General features: G+C 47.4%; 1 protein-coding gene across 16 annotated transcripts in view; it reads left to right on the top strand.

Moving 5' to 3' along the window:
• The window catches only part of TSNARE1 (t-SNARE domain containing 1), a 757,898-nt gene that overhangs the window by 424,420 nt on the left and 318,120 nt on the right, over positions 1 to 15,358 (top strand). For 13 of the 16 annotated variants that reach the window (XM_050940856.1, XM_050940855.1, XM_050940860.1 and 10 more), the window contains one exon: positions 849 to 866. The exons of the other annotated variants lie outside the window; for them this stretch is intronic. In XM_050940856.1, the coding sequence (XP_050796813.1) occupies positions 849 to 866 (18 nt within the window). The remainder of the gene's footprint in view (positions 1 to 848; positions 867 to 15,358) is intronic. 16 annotated transcript variants of the gene reach the window in all.

Below are 15,358 nucleotides of genomic sequence, written 5' to 3'. Positions count from 1 at the left end.
GACCTCATCCATTTTCCTGCCGCTCCCCCTTCAGAAATTACATTGCAAGAGTTGAAATCTACTCTTGCTCTGACAGAAGTCAGGTAGTTACCAGGAAACAAATGTGAAACCTTACTCAGTGTGTCACCTTGTTCAAAAGTGAATGCAGCATTATTTAATGCATTTAACCCCCTGAGGAGATGGATTATTGAAGGGAAGAATATTGTATTCTTCTAAACCCTCTTTGACAGCGGCATTTATAATGTGATTAAAGATGAATGGCAGTGGTATTTTCCCCAGAAGAATACATTTAAAAATAACATAGCCCTTGCATCACTAGCATGAAGATATAAGTCCTTGGTAATTGCGTTAATGAACCGGAGACAGATATCCCTTTTCGGCTTTGCCTTTCTAAGGGCTGGTCTGCAGTGGTGGTGGGGGTCAATCTAAGATAGGCAACTTCAGCTACACTATTTGCGTAGCTGAAGTCGAAGTATCTTAGTTCGACTTACCTGGCCACCCTCACCACAGCAAGTCGACTGCTGTGGCTCTCCCATCAACGCTGCTTACTCCTCCTGCTAAGGTGGAGTACGGGCGTCAATTTGGGGATCGATGTATCGCATCTAGATGAGACGTGATAAATCTATCCCCGATAGATCGATTACTACCCGCCGACCACAGCCAGCAGCACAGGGGGTGACTCTACAATACAGCCTTGCCTGTATGTATATTCTGTTCACAGGGCAAGGAGAATGGTAGTATAGAATGCCATATAGAGAATGGTAATAGAATTAATGCCAATCAACATAGGTTTGTGGAAAATAGATCCTGTCAAACTAACTTGAGTTTTGTTTTTTTGTTTTTACAAGATTACAAGTTTGGTGCAGGTAAGAGTGCAAAATACTTCTCTAAGGCGTTTGTCTTGCTACCGCAAAACATTTTGATTGAGAAAAAAACTTAGTATGCTATAAAATGAACATGGCACACATTCAATGGATTAAAAACTAGCTAATTGATAAATCTCAAGATGTAATTGTAAATTGCGACTCATCATCGAATGGATGAGTTTTTAGTGGGGTCCTGTACGGATCAGTTTTTGGCCCTATGCTGTTTTATCTTTTTATCAATGACCTGGAAGAAAAAAAAAGTCATTATTGATGAAGTGTACAGATGACACAAAAACTGGGGGCGGTGGTACATAACAGAGAGGACCGGTCATGGATACAGAGCAATCTGTATCACTTGCTAAACTGGGTATATGCAAACACTGTTTTAGAACAGCTTAAATATAAATGTACACACCTGTAACTAAATAACACAGACCATAGTTACATGATGGGGACTGTATCTTGGGAAGCAGTGACTCTGAAAAAGATTTGGGGATCATGGTGCATTATCAGCTGAATGTGAGCTCCTCTGTTTATGCATCTGAACAGGACTAGAGAGGTTATTTTACCTCTGTTTTTGGTACTGGAGTGACTGCTGCTGGGATGCTGTGTCCAGTTCTGGTGCCCAGTATTCAAGAAGGATGTTGATTAATTGGAGATGGTTCAGAGAAGAGCCAGGAGAATGATTAAGGGATTAGAAAGCATGTGTTATAGTGATAGACTGAAGGAGCTCAATCTATGTAGCTTGACAAAGAGAAGGTTAAGTGGTGATTTGATCACAGTCTGTAAGTACCCACATGGGAACACATTTTTTAAATAGACTCTTCAGCCTAGCAGACAAAGATGTAACAACAACCAGTGGCTAGGAGTTGAAATTAGACACATTCAGAGCGGAAATAAAGCATAAAAATTTAACAGCAAGAGTATTTAACCATTGAAACAATTTACCACAAGTTGTGGTGGATTCTTCATCACTGGCAATTTTTAAATCAAGATTGGATGCTTTTTTTTCCCCTAAAAGATCTCATTTGGATCTAACAGGAATTGATATAGGCAATTTCTGTGTGATGCCAGAGATCACACTAGGTGATCACAATGGTCCCTTCTGGCCTTGGACTCTGTGAACCCGAGTGCTCGGACTCAGGTGCCAGCCACGTAGGCTAACTATGCAATATAGACATAGCCTCAGAGTCACATTTTTCCCCTTCCTCCCATCTTGCTCTGCAGAAAAGTAAGTTGTTTCAACGCATTTGTGAAGCAACTTATTTCTCCAATTCACCTGACCAGCTACTCAGTCTGGTTAGTAATGGGACGGAACTGGGGTACCTCTTTGTTGGGACTGGTGGAGTGGTATAGTATGTTCCCTCTTACCATATCTGGAAGACCCACAATCTAAGCAGGGTCAAGCTGGGGAGGAGAGGGGCCTTCACCCCCAGATGGCTGAGGAAGGGCTTACCAAAGCAGCTACCTCATGAAACAGCATATTGGAAAGTCAGTTAATTCCCTTGAGTTCAAGATTCTTCGTTGAGTGGTTGCATGTGTGTATTCCACTCAGGGGTGTGTCCGCCGGCCACACTGGAGTTTTCTGCCTGAGTGCCCATTGCGCCGTCTCGTGTGCCATAGCCAACTTGTGGGCTGTCCTGAGGGAATGTAAGGGTGATGCTGCCCTTGCCCTGTTCAGTTCCTTCTCATCACACATTGCCTGAGTCAGGGCTCCCTGTGCGGTTTGCTTCACAATTGTTTATTCTGCGTAGTCACTGAGTTTAGCTTTCTACCTTCCCCATAAATAGCTAGTCAGCAGTTAGTACCCAGGGATTAGGTTTCCCTTATTGTTTTGTTTTATCTTGGCTATTTTAGTAGTTAATTTTGATGCTGGGCACTGGTGGAATCCACTGCTCACTGGGCTTAAAGTGGGAGCCTGTGGTATAGGTATTTGCTCAGTCGTCTTTGACAGACCCTTGGACCCAGACTCTTCTCCTGGAGAAATTGATTTATAGGAAGGGGTGCACACCTGCATGGGTTGAAAACTCAAGCGTTATGGATGGAATGAGAAACAGCTCTTTGTATCAATGTCCTCGAGCTTTGGGCAGTTCATGTGCTTTTCTCCCGTACATGAAGGGCTTGTTGGTTCAGATATTGACTGGCAATACAACTGTGATATACTGTCTAAACAGACAGGGAAGGGCATGGTCTGATCAGCTTGAGGGGGGATTTGATAGCTGCTTTCAACTACCTGAAAGGGGGTTCCAAAGAAGATGGATTTAGACTGTTCTCAGTGGTAGCAGATGACAGAACAAGGAGCAATGGTCTCAAGTTACAGTGGGAGGTTTAGGTTGGATATTAGGAAAAACTTTTTCACTTGGAGGGTGGTGAAGCACTGGAATGGGTTACCTAGGGAGGTGGTGGAATGTAATTCCTTAGAGGTTTTTAAGGTCAGGCTTCACAAAGTCCTGGCTGGGATGATTTAGTTGGTGTTGGTCCTGTTTTCAGCAGGGAGTTGGACTAGATGACCTTCTGAGATCCCTTCCAACCCTGATACTCTGTGATTCTAACTGAGAGAATTTGGGCAGTTCCACCTTTACATAGTCTTGGGAGGAACCAAGAGGATGTGCAGAGCACATATACCGCCCCATGTTATTGCTGCAGAAAACTCTGGTTCAAGTCATAGGCGTAGTGTGACTGCTATATTTCGGTGGGCAACACATTTATATGTGCATGTGTATGAACAGGCACTGAAGCCACTTCCCCTGGCTCACTGGCTCTCTCCCCCAACCTGGAGTGGTACCTGGGCTGCTGGTGTTGCAGGTCATGAAGGCAGGGAAGATGGGTCAGCTTATATAGGGGCATCCCAGCTGCTGTTGCTGCCTGCTGTGGCCACTTGAGCACAGGAGCTGTAGCCACTCCAGGACTGGCTGCTGCAGTGATGCTGCCGCTCTGGTGTCTCCTGGTACTGCTGCGGCTGCCTTCCTTTCATCCCTTCCCCACACCATCCCCTTTCCTCTTCCCATTGTTCTCTGCCTTTATCCCCTTCCCCCTACTTCCCCATTCTTCTGCCCCATTCCCCTATCCTTCTCTTCCCCCTGCTCTATACCATCCCCCTTCCTTCCCCACTGCCTCTTTCACCCTTCCTCCATTTCCCCTGCCCTGCTCCACTCTCTTGCCCTGCCTCCCCCCAGTAGGCACTCACGTTTGTACGAGAAGCAGGATGATGGCCATGCAGGGCTCCCATCACACGTTGAGTTGACACCAGGCACTAGGACTCAGGAGGTGGCATCCCAGAGTGGCCACTCTCACTAGGAGACAGTGGCCAAGTGAGTTGGAAACTTGCTGGGGGAAGGAAGGCGCAGCATGCGAAGGACAGAGCCCCTCTGGAGAAATCGGGGAGCAGTGGCATGTGCCCCCTTGTGCCCCCCCCAAGCTTTGCCTCTCCATGAAGGGCAATACCTGCCCTGTCCCCTCAAACTATGGCCATGGCTGCAGTGCACTGGGCGCACACACACCTGAGCTCAGCACACATGTGCACTCACATTCTGAAGAACAGCAGCCAGAGTACAGGTAGGTAACCATTTTGTCATGTTTCCCTGGAGGAGGACTTCTTCAAGGAGTTGCTGAAAACATCTGTTAGCGGAAACTTGGCACCTTCAGCTCCTGTCTTGGCTGGGGGCCAGAAAGGAAGTTTTTAGTTTTATTATTATTTTGTTTTTCAAAGTATATGCATATCTTCTGTCTGAATTGGAATTTGAGAATTGAATTTTAATGAAAAGATTTGCAATTTTAAGAAAGAAATGGGACAGATTCTTCCGTGACTTGTGGGAGGGAATTTGGTTGGAGTTGGTGTGTGTTTTATTTATATCTGTCAGCTGTTTTCAGGCCCATTCTCTCTGGGTGTGTCTACCCTGCCAAGGAAAACCTGCGTCTGGCCCATGCCAGCCCACTCACACTTGCGGGGCTTGAGCTGCCGGGCTGTTTTGTTGCTGTGCAGACGTCTGTGCTTGGGCTGGAGTTTGAGCTCTGGAAGCCTCCCGCCCAGTAGGGACCAAGACCATGGGCTCCAGCCCGAGCCTAGAACTCTATACAGCAGTGAAACAAGACTGCAGCCTGAGTCCCGTGAGCCCGAGTGGGCTAGCATGGGCCAGCCATGGATGTCTAGCTGCTGTGTAGATATACCTTCTGTTTGAGAAAGCTGTTAACAAGGAATTCTGCAATGGATTGTATTGGCGTATGAGTGAGTGAGGGTGATGTCGCCATCTAGTGACCAGCCCAGAGAGGATCAGGAACCTATTGCTGTAGCAATCAAAACGAGTTTTCTGTTGACTCACTCACTAGAGACCTGGGTTTGGAGTGAAAGAACAGGAGTTCTCTGCTCTGCACGTGTACACTATGTGTGATTTATCTAATAATTGTGTCTGTTTTTGCAGCCATACATCAAGTCCAGCCTAAGCCAATACTATAATGTTATTAAACATTCATCAGTTGAACTGTGGGCCCAGTACACAGCCTGATGAGGTCTTTGCAGTACCAAATGTCAGCATCCAGAATGCTTTTAACTGAATGTAGTGACTAAATCAAGGAACTGGGAGTCAGAGCTCCTGGATTCTGTTCACATCTCTGCCACGGGCTCACTGTGACTTTCTGAGCAAATTAGTTAGGCTCTTCCCCCCTGTCTTCTCACCCCCCAAAAAATGCCCACTAACAGCGCCTTCATTCCTGGGTGTCCAACCTGAGATGACTTGGATCTGATCTGAGCTCTCACAGCCTTACTCAAAGTCTTATGTTGTGGGTATTGAGCACCTCTGAAAATCAGGTCCCATTTAGATATCTCCGTATCTGAGCTTAACTCTCTGTAAAAAGGGCTATAATGTTATTGCTAGTATGACCCAGTGGTTGGGACACTAACCTACTGGGCTTAATTCTCTTCTGTGCCACAGACTACCTGTGTGATCTTAGGCAAGTCACTTAGCCTCTCTGTGCCGGCAGAGGGATAGCTCAGTGGTTTGAGCCAGGGCTGCCCAGGCGGGGGGGCGGGGAGTGGGGCAATTTGCCCCGGGCTCCGCAGGGGCCCCCAAGAGAACGGCTGCGGCTCCTGCCCCAGCCTGACCTGACCCCATCTCCGCCCCTCTCCCGGAGCCTCAGCACATCCAGGGCTGCCCCAGAACAGCTGCAACCTGACTCTGGCGGGGCCTGAGCTCCGCCGTGCTCAGAACCGCATGGTAAGGGGGCGGGGCTGCTAGCTCTGGGCTGAGTGGAGGAAGCTCACAGCCCCGCCCCCTTTACCCTGTGGCTCTAAGCGGGGAGGAGCTTGCAGCCTCGCCCCCTTACCATGCGGCTTTGAGCAGGGCGGAGCTCAGGCCCCGCCGGAGCCATGCTGCACCGCTGTTCAGGGACGGCCTTGGATGCTACGCACTGAGGCTCCGGGTGACGGGGGAGCCGGGGGTAAGGGGCCGGGGCTGGGGGAGGTTGCTAAGGGGCAGGGAGTCTCGGGGACAGTCAGGGCACAGGGAGGGGGCAGAGTTTGGGGGGGGCGGACAGGGGACAGGGAACGAGGAGGTTGGATTGTAGGTGTTCTGGAGGTCTGTCAGGACTCAGTGGGGGGGGGTGGATAGGAGTTGGGGCAGTCAGGGGACAGGGGGCAAAAGTTGGAGGGGGCGGTCAGGGGACAGGGAATGAGGGGGTTGGATTGTGGGCGTTCCGGGAGTCTGTCAGGACTCAGTGGGTGGGGGAGTGGATAGGGGTTGGGGCAGTCAGGGGACAGGGAGGAGGGGTGGGGTCCCGGGGTGGTGGTGGTGTCTCTGGGGGATGATTAGGAGACAAGGAGAAGGATGGGTCGGGGATTCTGAGGGGGGCCGTCTTGGGGGCAGGAAGTGGGTGGGGGTCGGATAGGTGGCAGGGTCAGGCTGTTTGGGAGGCACAGCCTTCCCTACCCTGAAGCTCATTCAGCAGTTTGAGGTTTGCAGAAGAGCCAAACTGTTAGCTTTTCCATGAGGGCGACCATCCCTTTCACTTCTCAAATGCCAAGTTATAGTCTGTATTTAATTTCAGTGCCACAAGGAGATTCATGTCAGGGGAGAGTAGCTTCATTTAAAATTAGCCACTGGGGGAGGGATCACATGAAAAGAGCAATATCCTTCCCAACCTAAGAAGGGAGACCCCCCTCCTCTGCATTCCCTGAGGCTCCAGAGGGGTTAATTCAGTGGTTCTCAGACATTCGTCTTGGTGACCTTTCACATAGCAAACCTCTGAGTGCGACCCCCCCCCCTTATAAATTGAAAACACTTTTTTATATATTTAACACTATTATAAATGCTGGAGGCAAAGCGGGGTTTGAGGTGGAGGCTGACAGCTCACGACCCCCAGTAATAGCCTCGTGACCCCCTGAGGGGTCCTGACCCCCAGTTTGAGAACCCCTGGGTTAATTTAATTTTAGCACCCTGTGTCCATTCACATACATGTGCTATTTTGAGCATTTCAGTTTTCACAACATAGGCTCATCGCAGATTCTGGACCAAGCTCAAATGCTCAGTTCGTGGAGTATGTACATAAGCTATACTAAAGACAAATCCACAGTAACTGTCTCCAGTTTGTGAAGGACCTCATGGAGCCAGTGTCTAGGAAACAGATAAATGCACGGAGGTTAAGTCCATTAATGGCTATTAGCCAGGAGGGGTAAGAAATGGTGTCCCTAGCCTCTGTTTGTCAGAGAATGGAGATGGATGGCAGGAGAGAGATCATTTGACCATTACCTGTTAGGTTCACTCCCTCTGGGGCACTTGGCCATTGTCGGTAGACAGCATGCTGGGCTGGATGGACCTTTGGTTTGACCCAGTATGGCTGTTCTTGTGTTCTAGCCTAAATGAATCCAAAGTTATGGAGACAGATATGAGTCAAGGAAGCCAGCAGAGTATCAGAAACCTGGAAAAATCTCAGACTGGATGGGCTCAGGCTTTGGTCACAAGCTGAGGTGGTTCAAAAGTTTTGGATTTTTTTTAAGCAGAATTTTTTTATTGTTTCTTTAAACAGTCAAACACAGCAAACAGCATATATTTGGCCACACACTTCTGAAACCCCAAACCATATTCAGGTTTTGGCAGGCTAATTTCAGCTTTTCAATTAAAAAAAACCACAACAAATTTTAGGAAAGCAGACATTTTCCATGATTTTTTTCTGCTTTTTAAAAACCCCTAGTTTTCAAACCAAAAAAAGTGTTGATGGAAAATATTTGTCCAACCCTTTTAATGAGCTTTAGTGCCTTTTAGCACTAGCTGATGCTGAGAACCAGTGATACCTTGTAAAGAAGTTTTCTCAAAACTAGGTTTGTGCTGAGATGCAGAAGGTTTATTTTTCCCAGGGCTGCCCGTGAGGGGGAGCAAATGGGGCAATTGGCCTGGGGCCCTGCAGGGGCCCCCACGAAAATATAATATTGCAATTTTTTTTTATGGAAGGGGCCCCTGAAATTGCTTTGCCCCAGGCCCCCTGAATCCTCTGGGCAGCCCTGGTTTGAGCATTGGCCTGCTAAACCCAGGGTTGTGAGCTCAGTCCTTGAGGGGGCCACTTAGGGATCTGGGGCAAAAATCAGTGCTTGGTCCTGCTAGTGAAGTCAGGGGGCTGGACTCGATGACCTTTTGAGGTCCCTTCCAGTTCTAGGAGATTGGTATATCTCCAATTTTTATTTTATTTTATTTTATTTATTTATTTTGTCTGTTTAGACTGTAAACTCTTCAGAGCGGAGACACTTCTTCAGTATGTGTATATACAGTGCCTCACACATTGGGGCCCTGATTCCAGCTAGGGCCTCTAGGCAAATAATAAATACAAATAATAAATAATCTGGGTTCTGGGAATGGGTGACAGGGGATGGATCACTCAGTTCCCTGTTCTGTTCATTCCTTCTGGGGCACCTGGCATTGGCCATTGTCAGAGGACAGGATACTGGGCTAGATGGACCTTTGGTCTGACTCAGTGTGGCCGTTCTTATGTTCTGTAAAATAAACACTATTTAAATTCAAATTTTAACATAATTTATTTAAGCAGTATACATTCTCTTGCCCAAAGAGCTTGCAATCAAAATAACGGGTCTGATTCTGATCTCAGTTGCATCTGTTTTAGCAGTGGTGTAATTCCAGTGACTTCAGCACAGTTACTCCTAATTTACTCCAGTGCAAATGAGAACACAATCAAGCCCATGGCTTTGCCTTTTTTGCTAGTAACTGAAAGGTTACTTAGTCCTGGCTTCCTGTTGAAAATTTCATTGTGTATTATATTGTGCTGCCAAATTAAGCTGCTGCTGTAGTTTCACCTGGACACAGTATTTTTCCTCCCTTCCTGTGCTCTAATATTGCTGAGCTCAGTTAAACACGATCTGGATTCCACCACAGAAGTGGCTGCATTTCAGTGGTGTGTATTTTATATAATTTCTTTGTAAGATACTGTGGATCTGTTGGGATGAAAGGTTCTCTATAGATGGTACACAAAGTTATTATTGTTATTAAGTTGATAGCAATATCTTGTAACAATGGAGAGAAAGAAGGAACACTAAAAATGCGTTATAAAAATATTGGTTGCTCCTGGTAGCTTTTGTCCTAATGTATGTTGGCAAGAGCATATAGCAGAAATGTGTCCATAACTGCCTCCTTTGCTTCAAGAGACTGTGCCAGATGTGTTGCCTCTGATCCTGAAATTAGGGGAGCAATCCAAAAAGTGTGGCATCAGCAAATAGCGGTGAGAATGTCGTGTGTGTGCGCGCGCACACAGGCAGAAATGGAAAGGTGGCCACGCCTCAACTAGCCTGTTGAACAGCTGTATTGGTAGCTATCATCATAATGCAGATGATGTTTCCATACCAGCATAATACTAACACTTCACTCCTCAAAATGCTTAAGGAAGTTGGAGTTTAGTGTTTCATGTAAAGCATCATGTATGCTCCCCGTTCGTGGGTGTTACAAGGTGTGATATGCCATTGCAATGACAAGCTGTCAAGAATGCCTCTTATGGCTTCCACTGAGGTAAACATTGTAACACTTTGCATTGTTCCATTCTTCCAGCCTGCTTTCATTAAAGCAGTGTTACAGTAGGGCTCTCTTGAAGGGCATTCGGCAGATAGTGCTGCTGTGCAAACACGTTCATTCAGACTGCCGTGCATTGCAAATGGTTCCAGAATGATGCAGTGTTGTTGTAGCTGCATTGGTCCCAGAGTATACAAAAAGGATGAAGTAATAGCTTTTGTTGAACCAACTTCTGTTGGTGAAAGATACAAGCTTTAAAGCTACATAGAGCTCTTCTTCAGGTCTGGAAAAGGTGCTAAATACAAAGTGGTTGAGATTGTTTTGCTTAAGCAGTTAATGCACATTCTAAAAGATTATTCAAGCTGAAATGGCCCATTAAACACCTCTCCAGTCATAGAACAAAATGTGTGGGGGCGACGGGGAGGAAGGTGCTAGTGGATTACAGATCGTTGTAATAAACCATAAATCCAGTGTCTTTATTAAAACCAGGATTTTTAGTATCTAGCAAAGTTCTGAATTTAAGCTCCCAGGCTCGTCTTTTGAAGATGTTATGCAGGTTTCCTTTGAGGACAAGGACTGAGACGTCACATGTGGTATGATCACTTTGTTCATCCATGAATGATGTGAAGTTTTTGGTTTATGTTGTTTTTTCTGCGAAGGTTCATTCAGGAGCACAGGGGTTGCCTGGTTCACTCACATAGTTGTTATTGGGGAGGTTAGTGCACAGAATGAGGTTCCCCACGTGTGATAGGCATGTGTAGGATCCATGGATCTTGAAAGATGTGTGTAGGCAATATTGATCATCGTAGCAGTGGAGATACAGTATGTCTCCGGTAGGGTGGGGTTCTGATTGGGTGAGCATTACCTGTATCAATGGAGTGGTATGCCCATTCAGTCCGTCCTGGGGTGGCTGAGAACAATGGGGCGAAGCTAGTGCACAGCTCCTTGATTTGTTGCCGCTGCAGACGTTCCAGGGTGGTTGAGAGGTTCACCTCTTCCACGCCACCGTCTTTTTTCCCGTCGTAGTAGACACCGTCAGGCCACTCAGCATCATCTCCCTGGACTGTAAACTGACAAACCTGTAAGTCTCTGGAATAGAAAGGCTTGAGAGAATTAACATGGTACACTTTAGGCTTTAGGGAGGAATTGGGAAATGCTATGAGGTAGTTTACAGCTCCCAGGCGCTCTTGGACCGTGAATGGCCCTTCCCATGATGCTTCCATCTTATGGGCCTGTTGCGCCTTCAAGACCATAACCTGGTCTCCTACCTTGAAGGAACGTTCTCTGGCATGTCTGTCATACCAGGCCTTTTGCTCTTCTTGAGCATCCTTTAGGTTCTCTCTAGCAAGGGCTAAAGAGTGTCGGAGGGTGCTTTGTAGGTTGCTTACAAAGTCCAGAATGTTAGTTCCGGGAGAAGGCGTAAACCCCTCCCATTGCTGCTTCACCAACTGTAATGGCCCCTTAACCTCGTGACCATACACAAGTTCAAATGGTGAAAACCCTAAACTGGGATGTGGTACAGCCCGGTAGGCAAACAGCAACTGCTGCAACACTAGGTCCCAATTATTGGAGAATTCGTTGATGAATTTTCGTATCATGGCCCCCAAAGTTCCATTGAACCTTTCCACCATGCCATTGGTTTCATGGTGGTATGGGGTGGCAAACAAGTGATTCACCCCATGAGTTTCCCACAGTTTTTCCATGGTCCCTGCCAGGAAATTAGACCCTGAATCTGTAAGGATGTCGCAGGGCCAACCTACCCTGGCAAAGATGTCTGTTAAGGCCAGGCACACAGTGTTAGCCCTGGTGTTGCCTAGAGCTACTGCTTCTGGCCATCGGGTAGCAAAGTCCACTAAAGTCAGTACGTACTGCTTTCCTCTGGGCGTCTTTTTTGGGAAAGGGCCCAGAATATCCACAGCTACTCGCTGAAATGGGACCTCAATTATGGGGAGTGGCTGGAGAGGGGCCTTGACCTGGTCTTGAGGCTTCCCCACTCTTTGGCATACCTCACAAGACCGGACATACTTGGCAACGTCCTTGCCCATCCCCTCCCAGTGGAAGGACTTCCCCAACCGGTCTTTGGTTCTGTTCACCCCAGCATGGCCACTGGGATGATCATGGGCTAAGCTTAAGAGCTTCCCCCGGTACTTAGTTGGAACCACCAACTGTTTTTGCGGCTGCCATTCTTCCCGGTGTCCACCAGAAAGAATTTCCTTGTATAAAAGTCCTTGGTCTATAACAAACCGGGATCGATTAGAAGAGCTGAGAGGCGGTGGGGTGCTCCGTGCCGCCGCCCACGCTTTCTGAAGGCTGTCATCCGCTTCCTGCTCAGCCTGGAACTGTTCCCTTGAGGCTGGGGTCACCAGTTCTTCCTCAGACTGTGGACTTGGGCTTGGTCCCTCTGGAAGCGATGTAGGTGATGGGGTTGTTTCTGTGGCTGGTGAACCGCTCTCCACTGGTGCACCTGAGGGTATTTCAGGCTCTGGCTGAGCCTTTTGGGTATGGTTGTCTTTTGCTTCTGCCAGTTCTGGCTCGCTGGCGCCCTCTGGCGTTGAGTTTGAAGATGTGGTTGCACTTGCTGGTGCTGGTTGCTGTTCCAGTTCCGGGCCTGGGCCTGGAGGTGCTGTGGCTGTTTCAGTGGTTGGCATGGAATCCGGGTCCACTACCTCTGTCTGGGTCTCTGGTAACACAGACGGGGCCTCTGTGGACGGCTCAGGAACAGGAATGGGTCTGGAAGCTTGCCTGGTTTGGCTACGTGTAACCATTCCCACTCTCTTGGCCTGCTTCACCTGGTTGGCCAAGTCTTCCCCCAGTAGCATGGGGATAGGATAATTGTCATAGACTGCAAAAGTCCACATTCCTGACCAGCCTTTGTACTGGACAGGCAGTTGAGCTGTAGGCAAATCTACAGCTTGTGACATGAAGGGGTAAATTGTAACTTTGGCCTTTGGGTTGATGAATTTGGGGTCAACGAAGGATTGGTGGATAGCTGACACTTGTGCCCCCGTGTCTCTCCACGCAGTAACCTTCTTTCCGCCCACTCTCAAATTTTCCGTTCGCTCCAAGGGTATTTGAGAGGCATCCGGGCCTGGGGATCTTTGGTGTGATGGTGGTGTAATGAATTGCACTCGCATGGTGTTCTTGGGACACTTGGCCTTGATATGTCCCAGTTCATTACACTTAAAGCATCTTCCATCTGATGGGTCACTGGGCCGAGGTGAGTTACTGGAGACTGGTGAGGTTGAAGGGTAGGGTATCTGTGGCTTTACTTGGGTGGTATGTGGGGTCTTTGGCTGCCCTCGGTTGTAGGGTTTATGGTCTGTGTGCCCCCTGGGGTAATCGTTCCCCTTGACAGTAGCTTTCTTGCTTTCTGCCAGTTCCATCCATTTGGCTCCAATCTCCCCCGCCTCAGCGATATCTTTGGGATTTCCATCTTGTATGTACCGTGTGATGTCTTCAGGAACACCATCCAAGAACTGCTCCATTTGTATGAGGAGGTGCAGTTCTTCCAAGGTTTGAATGTTGTTTCCTGTTATCCAGGCCTCATAGTTTTTTGCAATGTAGTAGGCGTGTTTGGGAAATGACACCTCTGGTTTCCACTTTTGGGTTCTGAAGCGCCGACGGGCATGATCTGGGGTTATCCCCATTCTGTATCTGGCCTTGGTCTGAAAAAGTTTATAGTCATTCATTTGCTGCTTAGGCATTTCAGCTGCCACCTCTGCTAAAGGTCCACTGAGCTGTGACCTCAATTCTACCATGTACTGGTCTTCGGGAATGCTGTACCCAAGACAGGCTCTTTCAAAATTTTCCAAGAAGGCCTCGGTGTCATCCCCTGCCTTGTAGGTGGGAAATTTCCTGTGCTGTGGAGCAATAATGGGCGCCGGGTTGTTAGGGTTGGCTGGCACATGCAGCCCAGCTTTTGCCAACTCCAGTTCATGTTTTCTCTGTTTTTCCTTCTCTTCATTCTCTTTTTGGTGCTTTTCCATTTCTCGGTGGTGGGCCGCCTCCTCTTCTTCTTGCTTCCTTCTGTGGGCCAACTCTTCTTCTGCTTGTTTCCTTCGGTAGGCTATCTCTTCTTCTTCTAGTTTTCTTTTGTGTGCTGCCTCTTGGGCTGCCTGTTCTCTTTGGAAGGCTGCCAGTTTCATGCTTTCTTCCTTTTCTTTCATCTCCATCTCTTTTTGTTTTATTTCCAGTTGTCGCCTGTGTTCAGCTTCTTTGAGTTGCTCTTCGGGCTCAATTTTTGCCTTAGAAGTCATGATTCCTGTTTTCTTGTGTTGGGGTGCCCTCCGGTGTTTATCTTCTGAACTGCAGGCTCTCTGTTGCCTCCTGAAGTCTGCCTAGCAACAGTGCCTTTAGCTAATCTTCAATGTTAAGTAAACCTGAAAAACCACTTTATTTGCATGCCTATAGTGCTGGAACTTGCCTCCTAATGGGAGGGCTATTGCATGACAAAAGACCCTTAACAGTCTGGTAATGGCTTCTTGCTTAACATGCAAGCCACAAACTGCCAGAGAGAGCAGAAAAAAAAATTCTGTCTGGTTCCCTTTTAAAACCAACTGTTTCTCTCTCTGCTAAAAAGCCCTTAGCAGAGAAAAGAAAAATATAATATTCCTACTGGCTTCTGGATTCTGTCTATATCCCACCCGCTGCTACACCATATCATAACCTTAGTCCCAGATTTGGACCTTAGCGTCCAAAATATGGGGGTTAGCATGAAAACCTCCAAGCTTAGTTACCAGCTTGGACCTGGTACCTGCTGCCACCACCCAAAAAATTAGAGTGTTTTGGGGCACTCTGGTCCCTCTGAAAAACCTTCCCTGGGGACCCCAAGACCCAAATCCCTTGAGTCCCACAACAAAGGGAAATAATCCTTTTTCCCTTCCCCCCTCCAGGTGCTCCTGGAGAGATACACAGACACAAGCTCTGTGAAACTACACAGAGGGACTCCCCCTCTCTGTTTCCAATCCTGGAAACAAATAGTACTTTCCTATTCCCCCAGAGGGAATGCAAAATCAGGCTAGCAAATCCAACACACAGATCTCCCCGCTTCTTCCTCCCACCAATTCCCTGGTGAGTACAGACTCAATTTCCCTGAAGTAAAGAAAAACTCCAACAGGTCTTAAAAGAAAGCTTTATATAAAAAGAAGAAAAATAAGTACAAATGGTCTCTCTGTATTAAGATGATACAATACAGGGTCGATTGCTTAAAAGAATATTGAATAAACAGCCTTATTCAAAAAGACTACAAATCAAAGCACTCCAGCACTTATATTCATGCAAATACCAAAGAAAAGAAACCATAGAACTTACTATCTGATCTCTTTGTCCTTACACTTAGAAACAGAAGACTAGAAAGTAGAAACTACTTCTCCAAAGCTCAGAGAAAGCAGGCAGGCAGACAAAAGACTCAGACACACAATTCCCTCCACCCAAAGTTGAAAAAATCCGTTTTCCTGATTGGTCCTCTGGTCAGGTGCTTCAGGTGAAAGAGAC

The sequence above is a fragment of the Gopherus flavomarginatus genome, chromosome 2 (assembly GCF_025201925.1).
Source record: "Gopherus flavomarginatus isolate rGopFla2 chromosome 2, rGopFla2.mat.asm, whole genome shotgun sequence".
Lineage (NCBI taxonomy): Eukaryota > Metazoa > Chordata > Testudines > Testudinidae > Gopherus > Gopherus flavomarginatus.
This window is presented reverse-complemented; position numbering and strand designations above follow the sequence as displayed.